The sequence below is a fragment of the Sinohyriopsis cumingii genome, chromosome 16 (genome assembly GCF_028554795.1).
Source record: "Sinohyriopsis cumingii isolate HCF-2022 chromosome 16, ASM2855479v2, whole genome shotgun sequence".
In the NCBI taxonomy this organism is placed as follows: Eukaryota; Metazoa; Mollusca; class Bivalvia; order Unionida; family Unionidae; genus Sinohyriopsis; species Sinohyriopsis cumingii.
The window spans coordinates 89,725,598-89,746,209 of record NC_142976.1 but is presented as its reverse complement, the minus strand read 5'-3'; the positions used below and the strand labels follow the sequence as shown (position 1 = coordinate 89,746,209).

At 34.9% G+C, this 20,612-nt stretch overlaps 1 protein-coding gene across 3 annotated transcripts in view; it reads left to right on the top strand.

Moving 5' to 3' along the window:
- LOC149780972 (solute carrier family 49 member 4-like) overlaps nt 1-20,612 on the top strand; it is an 89,995-nt gene that overhangs the window by 24,042 nt on the left and 45,341 nt on the right. For all 3 annotated transcript variants that reach the window (XM_089938084.1, XM_089938085.1, XM_089938086.1), the window contains 4 exons: nt 5,363-5,406; nt 8,524-8,583; nt 12,099-12,228; nt 14,450-14,558. In XM_089938084.1, the coding sequence (XP_089794210.1) occupies nt 5,363-5,406; nt 8,524-8,583; nt 12,099-12,228; nt 14,450-14,558 (343 nt within the window). The remainder of the gene's footprint in view (nt 1-5,362; nt 5,407-8,523; nt 8,584-12,098; nt 12,229-14,449; nt 14,559-20,612) is intronic.

Below are 20,612 nucleotides of genomic sequence, written 5' to 3'. Positions count from 1 at the left end.
ATGAGGGTGTGCATGTGAGCAAATCATGCAAAAATGTTACAGATATGCACTTAGAAAGAAGTGATGCTCAGAAAGTTCAGTAAAATTAGTTCAAAGTCTAGATATAAAATGTATTCTGCATGGTGTAGAATTTCTATTTAGATGTTCAGATAAACTGAAGGAACAAGAATCTAAACAAAATTTAAAAGTAAAAATGCTGATCTGATTAGAATACCTCAGTCCATCCAAAAATATGCAGATATAGGTTAATACACAAGGATGTTTGTAAATCCCACTATGAATTTATAACAGAAAAAATCTGTACTTAAAGTCTACAGTGATGCCTTTCCTCTCATTAGTGCATGCATGAACTTTGGTCCTGCATGGCTGGGTTGAAAATTACAGTAGTGGAGCATGTGTGTGTGATTTAGATTTTTAACGTAGCTTTAACAATGTTTCAGTCATATCACTACGATGTCTGCAGTGTGACAGTTTATAGTGATGTCTAACACTGGGGCATCATGCAGCAGACATGTAGCATGAAGTCCCACTTAGCCACATTATCCTGACACTAGGCCGACCAGTCCTAACACTAACCTCTTAATGCTGAGCGCCTAACGAGGCAGCTGTTAGTACCATTTTTATAAGTCTTTGGTATGACTCGGCCAGGGTTCTAACCTGCAACCTCGTGCATCCAAGGCAGACGCTCTAACCACTAGGCCACCGGAGCGGTAGTAATGGAGCAAATGTGTATAGTGAAAAGCAGAATGAAGAACATGAAGGATGAAGTGGAGTTACTCGCAGAATGGAGGACAGTAATTCTAAAATGATGTTAGATGAGCCTCCAAAAAAAGAAACCAAAATTTGAAGCAAATTGTCAGAAATCTTGGCTGTTGCAACACAAATGAATACACAAAGACAGAAGGCATGTTTAACATTTGCAAAAGTTGTGTAAAATATAATTTACTCTCTTGTGTCCAAAACTTGGCTGTTTGATGTTTGAGGATGTCAACTCTTGCATTACATGCTGATACACAAGATCACATGCATTTTGGAGCAGTCAGTTCCTATGAATTCTGGAAGATTTAAAAAACAACCATAAAAAGACAGTTTCCCAACTTCATGAAGCTAGCTGAGCTAGCTATGCATGTCCTCCTGTGAAAAAGCATTCTCAACACACAATACTATTCATACACATGTAAGAAACAGCTTAAGCTTAGAAACAGTCAATGGGGGGGAACCTTATGAGAATTTTGATTTCAGTATTGATCTAATAAAGTGGAGCAGGAAGAAAGAGAGATGGATTTTTAAGTGTTGGATTTATAATGAACTGGTGGCAATTTCTTCCCTTTTTTCTACACCACCCCATTGTTTTAGTGACATTAATGGAAATTACCCCATTCAGATACAATCCTGGCAGCTTCCCTTATGTTGTCTTTAAGTGTGTCAGCACACCTGACCTTAAGAACAAAATATTTATATTTTAAGTCTTCGTGTTTTTGTCAGTTAATGCTGAAATGTCAGCAGATGCTGAACTGAAATTACACATTCTGATTATTTAATAATACATACACACATATTGCATGCTGATATTTGGGAACAAAATTTCTGGCAAGAGCCCATAGAATTTCATAATTCCATAATTTCTTTTGCGTGTGTGTGTGTGTGTATATATATATATATATATATATATATATATATATATATATATATATATATATATACACATACACACACACACACAGTCAATCCATCCTAATGGTCATCCATTTACAATGGCCACTCTGAGTTCTCATTGGCAAATTACCTATATAAATGTCCTGCATGTACCTGCCACCTGCCTTCTTCATTTAGTGGCCAGGTGTTTCCTGTCCAAATAATGTTTTTTCCCAGCTTTAGGTGGTTACTGACATGTATTTACCATGGCCACTCAGTATATGCAAAGTAAACGTTTGTTTAATGAAAGAGGCATTGTTTAGATAAAGGAATATAGTGATGTTAATAGTTTAACTGAAAGGTGTCAATATGTCCAATGACCACTCCGGTGGCCCAGTGGTTGGAGCATCTGCCTTGGATACGGGAGGTCATGGGTTTGATCCCCGGTCGAGTCATACCAAAGACTCAACAAACATGGTACTAACAGCTGCCTTGCTTAGTGTTCAGCATTAAGAGGTTAATGTTAGGGCTGGTCGGCCTGGTGTCAGGATAATGTGACTGGGTGGGACATCATTCTACATGTCTGCAGTATGATGCCCCAGTGCTAGACATCACTATAAACTGTCACACTGCAGACATCATAGCGATATGACTGAATTTTTTTTTAAAGCTACATTAAAAATACAAATCACACACACACACACACTCAATATGTCCAAACAAAAAATAAGGCAATTTATCATTAGGGTTGAGGATAGATCCAATTCATTTGCTGAAAACTTTGTGATCACCATAGAATGAAAATTGCCTTTTGTACCAGTTTGACAGATATAGTTCAATGTCTTCATCTATTTGTCTTTAAATTAAAGCTCACTCTCTGAACAAAAAATTCGTCTTTGAGATGAGTTATATCCCTTTTCTTTTGTGCCCGAGGTAATTTGATACTTAAACAATTCTGCAAAGTCAGACAAAGTTTCAGTTCATGGGTCTCAAACAATAGACCTATATGACTTCATTACAGGTGTCTCAATAAGCCAGCTGTCTTTTGATTTGTATTCATCACAGGTTTGTCAATAAGCCAGCTGTCTTTTGATTTGTATCCATCACAGGTTTCTCAATAAGCCAGCTGTCTTTTGATTTGTATTCATGACATGTTTCTCAATAAGCCAGCTGTCTTTTGATTTGTATTCATCACAGATTTCTCAATAAGCCAACTGTCTTTTGAGCAACTTGCTAATCCACATATTATTTGTAAAGAATGAACAGCTGTTTCCAAGCTTATTTTATACAAGTTGGCTGACCAAAAAGTCATTCCTCCGTTTAATATTTGTATACAAGGTGTTAGTCAGTTGTGAAATTATTGCTTTGTCATGGAGTAAAAAGCAAGCTAAGACAGTGATTATTTTAAGTCAGGGGCTCCTCTGGAAAAATAAAGTGAAACTCTCAGAATTGAACCCTCAGGATACCAGAAACCCCCCAAGACCATATTTTTTTAATCTCTGAATTTTACTTTTTTTTATACCATCTTTTTTTTTCTAATAAACAAAAAAAAATCCTCAACTCTGAATAACAAAACAAATTAGATCCCAAATTTTAATTTTATACATTTAGAAAAAAAAAACGTTCAAACATGGTGGTATATTTTAGCTGCTAAATTCCAGACATATGCTTTAACAGCTTAATTACAATTAGGAAGTACTGTAATGGGCTGTACAGTGAGACAAAGACTCATAAAATATCTGAAGAGCATACAAGGTTGAAATAATACTTGACAAAAGTTCTGACATCATACTTTCAACCTCTTGACCAGGGCACAATTTGTGCATTCAGGGCTAGATATTGGAAACATCTGCTGTGTTGTCTATAGGTAAGCCTGATTGTGTGGATGTTGTTAGTGAACTCTTTTTGGATGTTATTCAATGGATTTTAAAAGCCTGGTCACAGATGACACCTGGTACAATCAAGAAATGCTTTTGAGTTGCCAGCTTCCCCATTAATGCAGACAATGATAGTGTCAATGAGGATGACTATGAGAACAATATTCCCTTGCTTCGATTGGCTTATGAAGTATGACTTGACATTGACCCTGAGCACTTATATAATTTTGACAATGATGTTCCTTATTGAGGATAATTTTTGTGAAAGCAATCAGGCCATTAATGAAAGTGATGTCTATGAATTAAAAAACTTCATGAATGCTAAGGATGCTCCCATAATTACATTGTTCCTCTTTCTCTCAACTCATAAGATTTTAGAAATGGACTTCTTTCACATCAGCAAAAATGATAGTAAACCAGAAACATCTCATATTCAGATAAGTTCATTCTGTTTGTGTGTGCGTGTGTGCCAAAATATCATGGTTGTTCAAGACAAACAGTCTTTCTTGACAGATTGTGACACTGTTTAACAGGAAGATTTTTCACACAGTAACATGCACACACAGTAACATGCACACACAGTAAAGGAGAGATTTTGCCATTGTGTATTTACCTCATCAAAGCATGAAGTTTCAAACTAAATTGAAGCTCTCAACTTAATCAAGCAGACAGATTGCTCACTGTCCTTTTCTGGTTTCTAGAACAGTTACCAGTGTTGCAATGTTTTAACATTTCTAAAGAAAGGTGAACATACAAAAAGGAGGAACTCTTCTATACATGTGCTCAAAGAGATGTAACTCCAAAATTTACAAACTTTTTGAGATTATCAAAGACGTTGAACTACATCATATCAGTTGCTTGAAAATATTGACTAACCCATGCAAAGACGGTGACCATGTTAGTAAAGAAACTCCCATTTGATTCAAAAGACCAACAACTTGACAGTGTTAGTGATCCCCTGGTGACAGTAAGGTTAGAAATTATAAATTGATGAATGAAATGGTTAAGTTTTTTATATCCTTGGTGCTTTTACTTTTTAAACTCAGTAGGGTTGTACAGGTAAATGAGAGGGTGTGTGAATACTATCACAAGATACATGACAGTTATGTTCTTCAACCATTTCTTAGTGCATCTACATTATGAAACTGAAGTTGGGTTAAAGCTTAAGGTCTTTCCAAATATATAAATACTGCACAGAATATGCAAATAAAAGACTCAGCTAGCTTAGTTCATAATGCTTTATTCACAGATTTTATTTCATTAGTAAAACACAAATATGTCGAATAAATACATAATCGTAATTTTTTTATACCATGGAAATGCACATACTGGTTGGAGAAAATATCTGTGAGTTTGTTGGTTCATTCATTTCATTATATTGGAAACTTCCAGGTTTGAGTGATCTTGAATCATATGAAAGTTTGTAACATTGATTTTAGTATTAATGTCATGTGTCGAATACAAGAGGTCAAAGGTCATCATTTAGCACTAAAGCATCCTAAGCTTTAGCTATCTTAGCATTGTTTGCCAATGACAAACACAGTCAATATACTGTATGTATCTTTAGGATAACAAAAGTAGTTCCAAAATAAAACTTAAATTTAAAACTATCCATAACCATGCAGTCTGTTATGTGTGCTTAGAGTAACATCGAAGCAGAACTGTATTTTGTCATATTGACTTTTGTTTTAGATATCTGCAAACATGACATTTCTGGAAACAAGAATTTTTCAGCTAGGAAAGGGTCCCATATGCAATCATTCTAGAGCATGAATTTGAAACTAGAAGCATTTGATGTGTTTAAAACTCTGATAGCAATCATATAAACTTAGTTTTCTTTTTTATTTCAGTTCAAGTCAATCATATTTCTCAAAAGAGAGTTCATACCTATCAGGTAAACGAAATTTGTCTATCTATAATTGAGATATTAGAGAAAGAGATTGAAATAATTTAGCCCAAGACAAGAATATAACATTTCTGTTTTTACTTGTTTTGTTTAATGAAATCACTGCAGTAGCAAGAGGAAATTAATGCACACATGACTGTAGATGCCACATCAGATTGCTTGATCAATAGAGGATGTGCTGCAGTTCTGAGATTTACAATGCTCATGCATCTGCACTCCTCAGTTAAAAGTCTGTAACTCAGCATGGATGAGACTGCACAAGGTTCAGCAATCCTGTGTGAGATGTTCCCAATACTCAAGGTCAGTGTTGACATGTTTGAGGAAATCTTGCAAACATTTCTTCTTACAACCCTGAGTTCACTCCCTCAGTTCACTCTAGAAGATCTTATTTGGCAGTTGCTCCTCTAACATCCTGGTAATGTGGTTTGTCCGTCTCATCTGCAACTTCATCAGCAGAATGTGGATGCTTGGAATATCTGCCTGTGTGAGAACTTAAGTGTCTTGAGTCATGTCTTGTCTTATTGTCTTCATCAGTTTCTACAGGTGGCCTCTGTGATGGTGGTTTAGCTTCTTGGCAGATGTGGAGTAACAAAAATGTGGACATATCATGTTATGATGTCATTCTCTGTCGATTCCCTGTTTTGCTTCTGGACAATAATTTCAGTATTCCACCATCTACCGTTACCAAACATTGTAATTAGATGTTGACTGTGACCTTGAATTTACTTGAATTTTGTGAAAATGTCAACATAATAACATATTTGAATCATACATAATGCATTTTGTTTGCTTTAATTTAAATATTTTGAAGGAAACAAAATCAATTTTCAAAGTTCTTAATGAATGTGTCATCTGGCTTATTTGTGAGTGGTCTCCCTTATACAAAATTATGGAACATATGCATTCAGGGAGTAAATATTTTTTTATTTCATAAAGGATGTACACCATGTTCATCAGCTGTTTTTAAATGAGCTAGAAGTAAAACAAAGTGATGGATTGATCATGAGCCATCATTATAAACTAGGTCATTGTTGCTTTCATGAAATATGACTTGAAGGAATATGCAACACTGGTTGGCTTTAAAAAAAGTGGCAAAACAATAACAAAACATGATTTCCATGTAACAGTTTCTTTCCCATGCCCGTTTGTTTTTCTTTGGTGCCAGTGTTACTTATTCACCATCTCAGTTTGGATTGCAGTACTTCGAATATTTTTATGCCATATATATGTACTGAATAATTTACAAATACATCTTGCTTTCAATTTCAAGTTCAGTTATTTTGTCTTATTCTTTTTACTTTACCTATTTTAGAGGAATTTTAGCTTATATCATGATTCTGTGTTACTCCAGAATCAGGGTTCTGTCCTTGAAGTGTATTTTGAATTGTCCTTGAATTTTTTTCACATAAACCTGTATGAACCCTCTAAACTTGCTGGGCATATATTTTGGACAGCTTGCACTTGAGATAAAGAAGACATCTATTCATTTTGGGGTTAGAAGGTTAAAGGTCAAGGTTATATTTACTGGGAGAAGCAAAATGATCTCACAAAACTACTTAGGTTCAGTACCACAGTGCTTGATTAAACTTAGTAGATGGTATGCATTTGAGACAAGAAAAACACCTGTTATCTTGGGATTGAGAAATCAAGGTCTAAAGTCTCCAAGACCTCTAATATAAATCATGACCACACTTTGCCAGCATTTGTGACAAGAAAGGCACCTATTGATTTTTGGATTGAATTGTCAAATGTCAAGGTCTCTGAATGAATGAAAAATGGGATCAAAAAGGTCAAAGTCTTGGTCACTGTGACTCTTAAGAAAAATGGATTTTGTACAATAACTTCAAGAGTAATTTTATTTCACTTCAGAATAAGTAAGAAACATTCAGGTTTGATGGTTTGAAGGTCACATGTATACATCATGGTAAGTTTAAAAAGAAAAAAGATCATACCTGCCAGCCGATATCATTTTAGTGTAATCATTATAATTGTAAACATTGAATTATCTCTTATGCTCACCTGCGTATGGATTATCCATATAGGTGCATTGATAAAAATAACATGAAATGGAGCAATAATAACTTTGTCCCTTCTAAACCCATATCCACAAACATCAACGTGTATGGGATTAGACATATGAAATTGGCTTTTTCGATCAGGCTCAGTGGAAATTTTGAACGTACAGTTTAATATAGTTTTCATTGGTATATTTGATGTTTCAGTTCTGGTACTAATCCACTTGGATTTTCCCATTTGTGACAAGAACACAAACTAGCTGGATATGAAGGTTATTAGCAAAAATAAATCTAAATTTTTTCATTCAATTTATTTGTGATTTAGACATACAACATGTAGGTTACACTTAAGTTTCAGTTTTTGTAGATTCTTGTGTCATTAAAATGAATTTTAGTGTTATTTGACATTTTGGACTTGCACTCATTTCTTTGCAGCATTAGTGGCTTTAGATGTTTAATACACGCCTTGTTTAGGTGGAACAGAAAATATCTGAGGCTTTTTGTCTGTTAGATGTTATTAGGAAAGTTGAGACATATCCTTTTATAGGTATCTACTCTATATATCACTTTTCACTTGGTCAGTATGGACCCTGGGACTATCCAGTGTATGGACAACATACAACTGCAAGTGTCATTAGGGTCAATGCTGTTTGCTTGAAATTACATAGTATCACCTGTCTTAAAAGACCACCCTAACTGCCAAAAATCATAGTCTCTCAAGACAGATTATAATACTGTGTGATTAAACATATATGCATTGAGAATTTTTTGGTCTCAAGACTGGTGGTATTTCAAAGCAGTAGTCTCTGAAAATGGGTTTTTACTATAAAATGATCAATAATGATCCTGACCCCACATTTTGAACAACAAACTGAGACTCAAAGTCCAAATCTTTGACATTCTACAATAGTGTTTTGAATAGTGTTTCAGATTTTTCTTAACTGTTGTTTCTATACCAGACTGACAAATTTCAGTGCTGTATAAGCTACATGTCTTTACAATTTATAATTGATTGTTTTTAAAGAAAGGTTTGGGCTTAAGTTTTGATGGATTTATGCTGACAGTATCAGATATTTCTTTATTTTTGCAGATGATCAGACAAGAACTCAAGATGATACCAGGAATGACATCAAGTTGTATATGCGCATAGGTAAAACTGCACTTGCCACAATATATTGTAACTCACAAAATATTCATCAATGTAGTTTCCATGGATCTAGTGAGGAAACTGAATTCGGAAACTTTTTTGCACTATAAATATGGAGGAGTTTATATTATGTATGCAAATGTTCAGATGGAATTAGACTATAAGCTTGCAAATACTTTTCATTGAAATTGTCACTGGATTGATCTGGATAAAAGTGTAAAAACGACATAACCCATCTCATCTTGAAGAAAGTTATAAAGGTCAGTACAAAATGACTAATGTATACTGGTGATTGTTTATTTGACATAAAGCACAAAAGACTATCATCATTTTTGTGATGTTTGTGCTGTTTTTTTGTTGTTGTTGCTGTTGGTACTGTTGACATTGTAATGTAACTATTAGTATTGTTTTTTTTTAAAAAACATATGCAGTCCGTGTACTTGTCTGTTTTCATTGTCATAATTGTTTTACGTTGCATTGGTAAAATAAGTCATCTAGAACTAGTGTTTTTTATGTTACCCAGACTAGTGACATTAAAAAAGGTTATTGTACATTAAGAAGACCCAGCTCAAATTTGATTTTAACCATTTTCACAAAGGTTTTTACATAGTTGTGGCCCCTGTTTGATTACAACTTTAGCTTTCTATTTAGATTTTATTCATTAGCTTTTAAAGGACTTGGATTGTAATCATACTTGGTATGAGGCTTTACATTTTAGCCATTTTCTGGAAAATATTCTAAATGTTATTGCCCCAATTTGACTTAGAACTTTGTTTTCCATTTAATTTTGACTAAGTAACTTTTGAAGGACTTAATGAATTGAAAACGAATTTTATTTGAGAGATACATTGAAAAGATGAAGGTCATGTTTTATTTCTTTCATCAAAACTTCATGGAGTTGTGACCCATGTTTGACTTGGAACCTTGCCATTTCATTTTATTTCTGCTTCGGACCAGCCTGGGTCAGCTACCATGGTGTGTCCTTGGGCAAGGCACTTTACTCCATTTGCCCTGGTACTAACTGACCTAGACTTTTGTTAATGTGCCATGAAGCACCAGACCAAACTAAACCAAATCATTTCTATTTAATAATTTTTGAAGGACTTAATTGAGTGTTATAAATGTTTGTCTGAGGCTTTTCCTGAAAAGGACATAGGTCAACTTTTTCTGGACATTTTACAGGGCTTTGACCCCTGTTAAAGTTTGAATTTTGTTCCTAAATCTTCACCAAAATATTTTGTTGAACCTTGTGTATTTGAGCCTGTTTCTGTGGATTTCTTATATATAATCCTGTCATGAAGTGTGCCCCAAAGCCATGTGATCAGATTTCTACATAAGTGCTGCTTGAATGCTTAGATTCTATATTGCTTTCATCAGCTGAGGTTAGTAATTCTTCTCTCTCTCTCTCTCTCTCTCTCTCTCTCTCTCTCTCTCTCTCTGTCTCTCTCTCTCTCTCTCTCTCTCTCTCTCTCTCTCTCTCTGTGGGATGTTCCATCATTTTTTCAAAACTCCATTTGAAAGCCTAAACCAAAAATAAACCCCAAAGCTTGAACTTTGACAATAAAAAAAAATGCTGTCCTGTTTAAAACCTGTCACTAATCGTAGAAAAACATTGTTCTGTCCCAACTTGTAATCTCATTTGAATTTAAATCGTCCTGTCAGTCATTTTTAGTCACATATTGACCTTGTCGGAGTACTGAAACTGACCGTTTGAAAGGTGTTCATGATCGTCTCTTTGCTTTGGATTGTGGAACAAATCCAGCTATCATCCTACTCAACTTATCTGCAGCATTTGACACAAAAGAGCAAGATATATTACCTCACTGTCTCCAACATGTATTTGGTATTTGTGATACAGCCCTACTAATGCTAAAGTCATACATATTCAAATGGACACTGTGTCTGTAAATGGAAAGCATTTCATTCCATCTCATCTTTGTTGTTTCTTTTCATTTTTACACTCAGCCTGTTTCATGTGTCATGCTGCACTATCTGATGCGTCACCAGTTGTATGCCAACATCAAAATGTATTAATCTAGTCACCCAACTGAAGTTGATACTACTATCAGTGAAATAGAGAAGTTCACTTCGGATGTGAATTGTGGATGACATATAACAAGCTGCAGATAAATGATGATAAAACTGATGCCATTCAGACCATCTCACAAAGACTTTTTCATTCTTCTCCTTTACCTCAAACAATAACTGTCAGCAACACCAACATTCAATTCACACAGTCATTCTTAAACCTAAGTGTCACTCACAACGGTTATCTCTCATTGCACCAACATGTCATGAACATGTAAGGCTGCATATCTTGAGCAGAGATGCATCAGCTCCCATCACCATTTTCTTTCTGTTGATGACACACTTGTGTATTCCATAGTAATTTCTATAGACTTGACTATTTTAATTCTCTTCTGGCTGGTTTGTCTTGATGCCTGCAGCACAAATTCAAAAAGTTCAAAACACTGCTGCACAGATAATCCTTGGAGAAACAAGACTCAAGTACCCACTGACTCCAGAATCAGACACAAAATTTCTTATCTCTCCTACATTTTGTTGATTGTCAACAGTCCAAATTACCAATCTGACATCAAGAATGTGTACATAACATACAAAAACTTAACACTGTTCTTCTGGTACACGTATTCACATTATTCCCACTGTTGAAACCAGGTCTTTGCATATTAGGGCCCAGTTACTTGGAACCAATTGCTGCTTGCACTTAGACACAATGACACCATTATCTCATTCAAGGGCACATTAAAAACTCAACCCTTTCAGTTGCAAGAACAGATATAATATTTCTCTGCCCATAATTAATTTCACCATGGTTTGTAATTCCATGATGTTTTTTTTGTTGTTGTAGTCTTTTTGTATGTTGATGTGTGTTCGATAGTGTTGTGAAGTGCTAAGAACTGTTAAAGATGAAGTGTGGCATTAAATCAGCACTTTTAATATTATTATTATTATTGAAACCAAATTTGGCACATGGCCTTATATTAAGAAGACCTAAGACAGGTTGGATATTTACTAGTGTCTTTGAGAAAAGTGTATGGAGTTGTGGCCCCTGTTTCACTTAGAACTTTGCCCATTAATTTCATCTTATTGGCATGAGTATCTTGTTTTAGGTAGGCACATGTTACATTTATTTTATTATATATGTCATTCTGTGGCCTTTTCTCAGCCATGTTAAAATTTGAAGTACAAAAGGATCCCATTTCCTAAAAAAACACATGGCTCAGACATCCTGTAGCACTCTGACTGGTGTGCAAGACGCAGAAGAATGTATATAATAATATTGATCCACATAAAATTGACCTAATGATCTCATGACCTGATTTATTACTTCCTTTGTAGGTTTTACTTGTTAAAATTCAGTAATACATTTTGTTATAGATGTCATGGCATTTTTCACAGCAGAAACATGTGGTTCTGTGAAAACATAATTTCCTGATTACAATTACTTTAAAATGATGCACATTTTTACTTGATGATGATCCTGTGTTTTGCAGCATTTGGAGTCTCTGTGTTTGCCTTTCTTCTGATCCTGATATATTTCCCAAACAAGCCTCCCTTGCCACCCAGTATGTCTGCATCAGTAGAGAGACTGGACTTCTTTTCCGGTTTTAAATGTCTTTTCAGGTAAAACAAGTGTTGTAGAGTGCTCTGTATCTTGCATACAACGAAGGAATAATTATGTTATTAATATAGCAAAAGTAGAAAAGTCATATGGGTACAGAAGGATTAGTTATTATTATGCTACTTATCGACCATACATGTGTCATCATTGTGAGCCACATAAGTGGAGTTCTCATGAGTTGCCCCAGTAAAGCCACTTCTAGGCACTGGCATAACTGATCAATATACACTAAGAAGCATTTACTCAGTTTTCACTGCCTGTAAAGCATCTACTTGTTATGGGTGGCTGTCGCTCTGGTTCCCTTAATGTGCTCAGAATTGTCAGTGGTTTTCTGTTTCCATTAGCATCATTTGAACTCAGCCATGCTAATGATTTCATTATCCTCAATAGGCATTTAATACTGTTTGGTTATTGTATAGAGACTGTTTTGTGTCACATGAGAAATTCCAAATTTGTATTTGCAAATGCAGCTGTAACAAAATTATTTTACCAACACCACCCATGACACTGTTTGCGATTGATACATCTCGAATAATAAATTTGATGTTTGTACCTATGATAGTTGCTTTAATTAGGATTCCAGCAACACTTAGTCCAACATTGGTCATGGCATTGCTTCCACAAATAGCTTCTACAACCAGCTACATGTGTTTGTATTTTGCAAATAAAATTGTCCTGCTTTGCTTATTTTTCGTGCTCTGTTGGGTTGTCTCATGGTAACTTTGCTTGGCAGAAACTCGTACACACTTGTATGTGATGTGGGGCAAAGTCATGGGGGTTGTTGAAGGCTTTGACCTAGATCATTTACTTCAATCTCAAACTGCTGTTATCATATTGATGATGCTTTAGATGCTTATGCTTATCCTCCAGTGTCTTCCACTTCAAAGATTATGCAAATGGAAGCTTTGCCTTATCCTGTGGGCCATTGATGAACAACCAGATGGCAGTTGAAATTCCAAGGAAAGTATTGTATTTTCCTCATCAGACAGCCTCTGTGGCAGGAGTTTCATTTGAGCCTGCATGTCTAGATGTAATTAAACAAGTCCACAGAAACAAACAGTTCATGCAAGAAATGGTGAAGAAAATTGCTTTGGTGAGAAGACACACTGCTCAAAAAACTCGTGAGGGGAAGTAGAGAATTTTCTCACAGCAGTACAAGCATGGTTTCCTTCCTTGACAAGAGATGTAACTCCCTCAACCTCTTACCTGTTCTTCTAAAGTATTATAATCGGGTAATATAACTGAAGAGAAAACCAATGTTAATTTGTTAATCTTTACCTGATCATAACATGGATAGACCCCTCCTACTCCCCCCCCTCCATTACATCCTACTAGGAGGGCATACATCCTGCTCCATTTTAACATCCCTGTACCAAGGGGAGATCACTTTGGACTCTGGCAGGATTCAATTTGCAAGGTAGTGGTTGTACTCATAAAGTATTATGATTAGGTAAGTATTAGTGATGAAACATATTTTAGTCCAAAACTTTTTTCCAACAACAGCAAACAAATTCAGAAATGGAGTTGATTTGCAGCCAATTATATTCTAAATCTTTGAAGCAAAACAAAAGATCTAATCTAAAAACATGATGAATGAAGATTGTGACTGTTGATAAGAGTGTTTTTCAAAGCTAATATTATAATTGTATGAGTTAATGAGTCATTGTATACACTAATTAAAATACAACTGAAACATTTTTGTAATTAATACTAATACAGTTGCCTATTTTTGTTGGTAGATTTCATGGTAAAATTCACCCAGACTTTAACATAATGAAATCTCACCATTGTAGCATATTTAATCAAGGGGTTTAATTTGAAGTGGTTTGATTGATACTAATGGAAAGTATATGTAGTGTATATAACATAAAACTTTCTCTTAATTTTCGGACACAAGATATACGATTTTTAACTATGGTTTATGATCTTATGAACTTACAATGGTGAATATGATATAAAAATAAAGGCATTATATTCTGATCCATCATTCATTTGGGTTAATAGGACGGGATGCAAATTTTAAGTGTCTGCATTGGGAGTCAAACATGTTTTGTCTGTCTTGCATTCTGGCATACATACCACTAGACTAGAAGGTGCAGGCCAGCTAGGCTATTTAGTAAGCGGTCTTCTATAGATAGACCATTACAGACAATTGAAAACAGTTTTTATCTATTCTGGAAAAGATGGATATCATAATCTGTATTCATGGTTTTTGATTTACAGAAATGTGACATTCTGGCAGATATCAGTGGTATATGGAGTGTCTGTTGGTGTCTACAACTGCTGGTCAGGAGTGCTGGATGTCAATCTTAAAAGCCATAATATCTCAGAGGTTTTTATGACACAAGACCCCACATTACAAAACTTCTAAACCTAAATGCAAATATGAAAAGGCCTTTGTATATATTACCCCATGCATTCATAGAGGCTTGAGTACATAGTAATTGTGTCTGATTATTCATCTATCTTTCCATCCATTTCTACTTCACAATCTCATGAAATCATTTTGTCCCTAAGTATTTGATGGATTGCCATGTCAATTAGTAAATATTATGATAATAACTTAAAGTTGCACGTAGAGATAAATCCCATTACTCTAGTTGTTTTTTGCAGAGTTATTGCCCTTTTGTCTTGGAAAATGATGCAACCTCATTAGTCAGTAATTTTTAGTGGATTTCCACAAAAGTGGTGAATATTATTTTCATCACCTGAAAATATGCATAAGAACAAAGCAGATTGTTCCAGCTAGGTTTGTATTATTGCCCATTTTATCTTGCATCTTAATGCAATAACAATATTGGTAGCACACTGGTCAGGGCTGTTCGATTCAAACATACATGGGACCTGTGCACAGCACTTTTAAAAATATATATACCTGGGTGGTTTGGATTCAAAATTGTTTCTGTCTCAGGTTGTTTACTCAATAAAACTGCTTCTACAGGTGGTTGAAATAGCTGGTTTGGTAGGTCTGTCTAAAAGTGAGAGCTAAACATAATCAAAAACTTCCACTTTAGATATCCAGTCATCAAATTCATATTTTATATTATGAACGCTATATTTTTTCCCATCAAAAGTATTCCTTCCAACAAACAACAAACAATAAAACATTGTCATTGGTCAGATATAAATAGTTTGGGGAAATGTGCCACTTGACCATGCATTTGTAGTTTTCGATTGTCACAAGGTGAAAATCTGTCTTTTTTCTTAATCACGAGGAAAACTAGCATATTTTTAAATAAATCTCCTTATAAAATTAAAGTATAAATTCTGCGGCCACATTAATTTTAGTCTTGTGAGACTTGCTTTGGATTATTCGGATCCGATGGACGCTGCAAAAAGAACTGAATGTAGCTCTATTGTGACAGTAATGGCGGTGAAATAGTTTTCAACCGGGGAAGAAGTAAGTATTTGGTTGAGAACGCAAAGCCTAGAGAAATAATTGGCAGCCTCAGATGTAAGTTCTGTTATTTTTTCAGCAAGCTAATCAAAAGTGTTAAAAGACTAGTGAAATTCCATTTATTCAATTATTACAAACATTGTCTTAGATTCGTTTCTGTCAGTCAATAAACCATCAAGTGGGTCTCCGTTATTTTTTCTTCTGACAGCGGAGACCAACGTTGTCAGGCCTTATTCCATACTGAACTTTTAAGCTATTTAAACCTCCTTATCAGCTCTAACTATCGGTCACTCGGTAGAAATTAATCAATTTATTTTGACTGACCTTGGTATGCGGATGGTAACAAAAATCCCTCTTCTTTTGACCCATGGCATTAACTCCTTTAAAGCACTCACTTTTTAGTAATAATCCCTGTCAGAACTGAATCCGTGTGTATACATCTATTATTTATTTTTATATTGCTGATGGATGAGAGAAAGGCAGCATCACCCCAAAGCAGAAACAACATCTGGAAAACTTCTAGTGAGGAATATATCACTAGGAACTGACTAATGCTTGGGACGGAACTGCTGTTAGGTCTGGCCATCACAGCAGAATTTTGAGAGACTGAAGTGTCAGAAAATTGGGATTGAGAGAATTATAAAAACATTTTTTAAAAGGGATATAAAATAAATGCACAAAACTTAGTCACTTCATTCATTGTTTTTATATGTATGTATTTATCATTATTATTTAACATATTTTTACAGCTCATAACAGTTTTGATTTTTAAATAAATGTATTTATTGCTCTCTCGGTCTCAAATATCAGTGGCCATTTTTTAGTTGACACATGTTAGTTTAAATGAGAATCTTGTGTTGTCTTTGGATTAAACATTGTTTTGTTGAGGACTGGCCATTTTGTATGTGCACACTGGGAGAGGTAAAGTCTGAATATGTATGGGTGGGGATAAGACCAAGTAGTACATACACACCTAATAACCAAAAATTTATTAAACTTCCAATAAAACCTATTTGCCATAGCCAACAACAAACAACTGATAGTATTTGCAACTTTCCAATTTGTTTTAGCCCCTTACCAATTTTAAAAATGAAATGCATGAAGAAGAGAAGTTATAAATAAGTGCAGTGCATCATTTCCAATTGTCCATTGAGAGGGCAGTCAACCATTCTGTGTAGTGCAGTTGCATATTAAGCGGGTCTGATCATGGCGATACAAGTTGTACAAAAAGAGAGAGAAGTGTCTTCCCTTGTACTTTTTTAAAGAACATATATATAACTGATAAGTTAATTGTAAGCAACTAGATTAGCTCTTGTGTTCTTTTCTGGTTTCCAGGATAGATGATGCATTACAGTCAGAACTGTGTCATCCGCATCCAGTAATTGCAATGTACAGTTTTTAATATTTTTGAGATAATGGATAAATAAAAATGTATGGAATTAGTGAGATTATCAAACACAGTGAATGATCAAATCTGCTGCTTGATCATGCAAATATGGAAACCGTGTTACTAAATAACCTCTTGCCTGACTTTGAAATGCAAACAAACTGACAGTGTTTGAATGGGGATACTAAGCAAATGTATATGTTCTCACGAGGAGGGGTTAGGAAAAAGTACACCCTGCAAATGAGGGGGGTTAAAAAAAATATGACTGTTTTCGAATGTACTAAATGGACAGCCCCTTATCCTCACCTGGAATAATAACTCATATTAGGCCAGCAGTGATGATGAGACCAAATAGTCTCAGTCATTTGTTTGTATTTTTTTAATGTTAAGGTTGGAATGGCAGCATGAAATTTTAATTATTTTTTTTACAAAAGTATTATACAGTTTATTTTATTTTAGATAGTACAAAATATTTGTCAGAAACTGAATAGGACGTTTTCACCATTTTTACCATATAAATTTGATAATGGGTAATCACTGGACATGTCCTTGCACCAAACTGTAATATCTCTGGCACACACACACATACACACACACACACACACACTTTAGCTTAAAAGTACTTTACCCCTACCCCCATCAATGCCTTCAAGGGCAAGGCACTTTGTTACAATGCGCTGGTGCTAAATCCCTAAATAACCAAAGAATTTCAGCACTCAGCCCTGAAATAGAAGAAATGGTTCTATCTTAGATTCCTAGAAATTTTTGTTGGTCAGTAGAGTGTGCTTCCCTCTGAAAGACTTTTTTTTAAAGTTTACAAATATGGATGTTCCTTCTATCATAACCTAGATGCCATTTATTTCTTTTTATCAGACAGAAATACTAGAAAGTGTCAGAATTATTATATCAGGCAACATTGTATTGTACCAATTGGTGACTTTATTTCAAACCAGTTTCTATTCATGTTGTTAAATTACAAAAGCTGAACAAAAGGTTACTGCGGAAGAATCTGTCATCAATAATGCACGCGCTGCTCTTAAAAAAACAAGGCCACCAAATAAAGTTCAGTACTTGATGCAGAATGGAGTAATCCAGAAAGTAGCCAATTGGTACAAAGTTAAACAGTAGTTGTTCTATTTAGGTGATGTTACTAAATTGTACAATATATCAAAAAATATTCTTTTGAAGGATTTAATGTTGAAAATTTTATGAGAAAAATTGGTATGCGAATTCATCTCAACAAATGGCTGTATGGTATTACTTTGATTGCACTACCAAACCAATTGGTGAGGGGATTCCTGTTTATAATACAAAGGTGCTAACAGAGTTTCCTTCAACATCAGGTAGTTTCAAAAGCCATTCACCTTGTACACTGACATGTTATGTCACATGTAGATCAATCACAATGAAGAGTGTCCTGTATGTTATATATTTCAATATCTTGTTCACTTGTGCTGAAATGTGGGGTCACATTTTGGTATCACAACATGAAACATAGTTACAAAACTAGTAACCATTACAGAGCGCTGACTGATTATGTTCAGGATTTAAGTATGTTTATCTTAGGAGTTGTCTCATATAGTTTAAATTTTTAATAGAGCTTGTCAGTTCTTTCTTATTTTACACGCATCTACCTTTGTGAGACCAAGTCATTAAGATGTATTAAAGGGATTTCTTGAAACATTTGCCAGTTTTAAAAAGATCTTACTATTTTCAATTTTGGTATATTATTGATGGGTGTAATATGGGTTATAGAGTATACAGAAAGGAATTACTCCAGATGTGCACCTTTCAAAAAAGTGCTAGCTTCACTTGGTCATTTTCACTTCCTGAACTTAGAGGTAAATTGTATAAAAAAGAGCTGATAACTTTTTTGACATTTTATATATTTGGTATTTCATTCATTGCACTTTCAGAAGCTGGTATTGTCAAGTCTGGCAACATTCATTTTTTCTATTTTAATACCTGCCATGGATATTGTACTTTAGACTAATTCAGGCTGATTTTTTTAGCACAAGGGAGCATTCATTTTAGTTAGCAGTGTGTTTAAATCATGTACAATTTCCAAAAGTACAATATTCAAAGAAATATCATCGACATTACATTAGTGTAGCATAGAGGTATGACACCATTCTCTCCATTGTGCATGTTTTAAATGCAAACAACTTCACCTTACATACATCACTCTCTGAAAAGTACATAATAACTGGTGAGAACCCCATATGCTGTTTACTTGGTCCTGAATGAAAATGGTGCAGTACGATATGGTGCCACATCAGCCATCTTAAAAACCTTGTTATTGCAATGGTCATATCAAAATGGGGTTTTAAATTGGAAGCTTCCTATGTCTGGCTGATCCTAGTCATACAACATGTCTGCCATAACATAAAGAAACGACTTGCTATCACAACTCTGCTTGAACAGAAAGTCATATTTAAATGGGGTTTTACTTCTTATGATGCTGTAGTTGGTCTTACTTGAAAACAGGGCCATTCTGATGCACAATATGGTCACCACAGCAGCTGTCTTGTAAATCTTGTTATTGCTACTTCTGTTAAATGGAAAGTCTTGAAAATATTATCTCTACTCCTCCCCAAATGAATGGCTATATCAACATGGAGTTGTCAGCGTTACACTTCTTATGATACCTAGTAGGTGCCAGATGTAGATTCAAGATGTCTGCCGTGACAACTGTCTTAAAAGTCTTGTACCTTCTCTCCCAGAATGGATGAACATTATTTAATGTGTTTTCAGCAGATGACTTTTTATGATGTCTCCTTTGTCTTAAATGTAAATGTTGCCAAATTGACATCCAATATGTGTACCATAGCAGTTAGTTCTTAATTCAAACAGTTGGGCGTACAAGTATAATCAGTGACACTTTTTTTGATTGTTGGACTAAAACAATTGTAAACAAGACCTAGTCACCTTTGAACGAAGCTTAGACTTTGACATCTTTACTGATTGTCTTGCAGGGAAACTGTGACAAGACCTAGACACCTTTGAATGAAGTTGAGTTTGTGACACCTTTATCCATTTTCCGACAAAGAAACAATCTGTAAACTAGACATACAGTGGTCCCCTTCTTGAATGGCCACCCTGACCAGTGGCTACACACTTTTTACAACTAAAATCTCTTGGCACTGACGAGTTTATGTTAAAAAGTACTCCTCAATATTGGTTACCCCTCTTATGCAACCAGTGGCCAGCATATTATTGCAAAATTATCAATGTATGTCTCACAAGTGGCCACATTTTATTTTAATGTGTCCAGAATCAATATTCAAGGTAAGGTAAGTAATCTGATTATCTTTACTAACGTCTGTTTCACTGTCAGATTTTCGTTACTGAAAGAAGTATTAGGTAAACCAAGGTTAATATTATATCATTGTCTGTAAACTCTAATGTTTACATATGGGGTCAACAATACTGTGATAGAGTTTTGGACTTCACACAACATTTCATTTCTTCTCTTTGATGGTTATGACTGGACATAATTTTCAAGATCATAACATGGTCAGCATTGGCTAAATATAGATTTTGTGCATTGACACAGAGAAATTAACATTGAACATAACAGGGTACTAGACAAAGACAGAAAA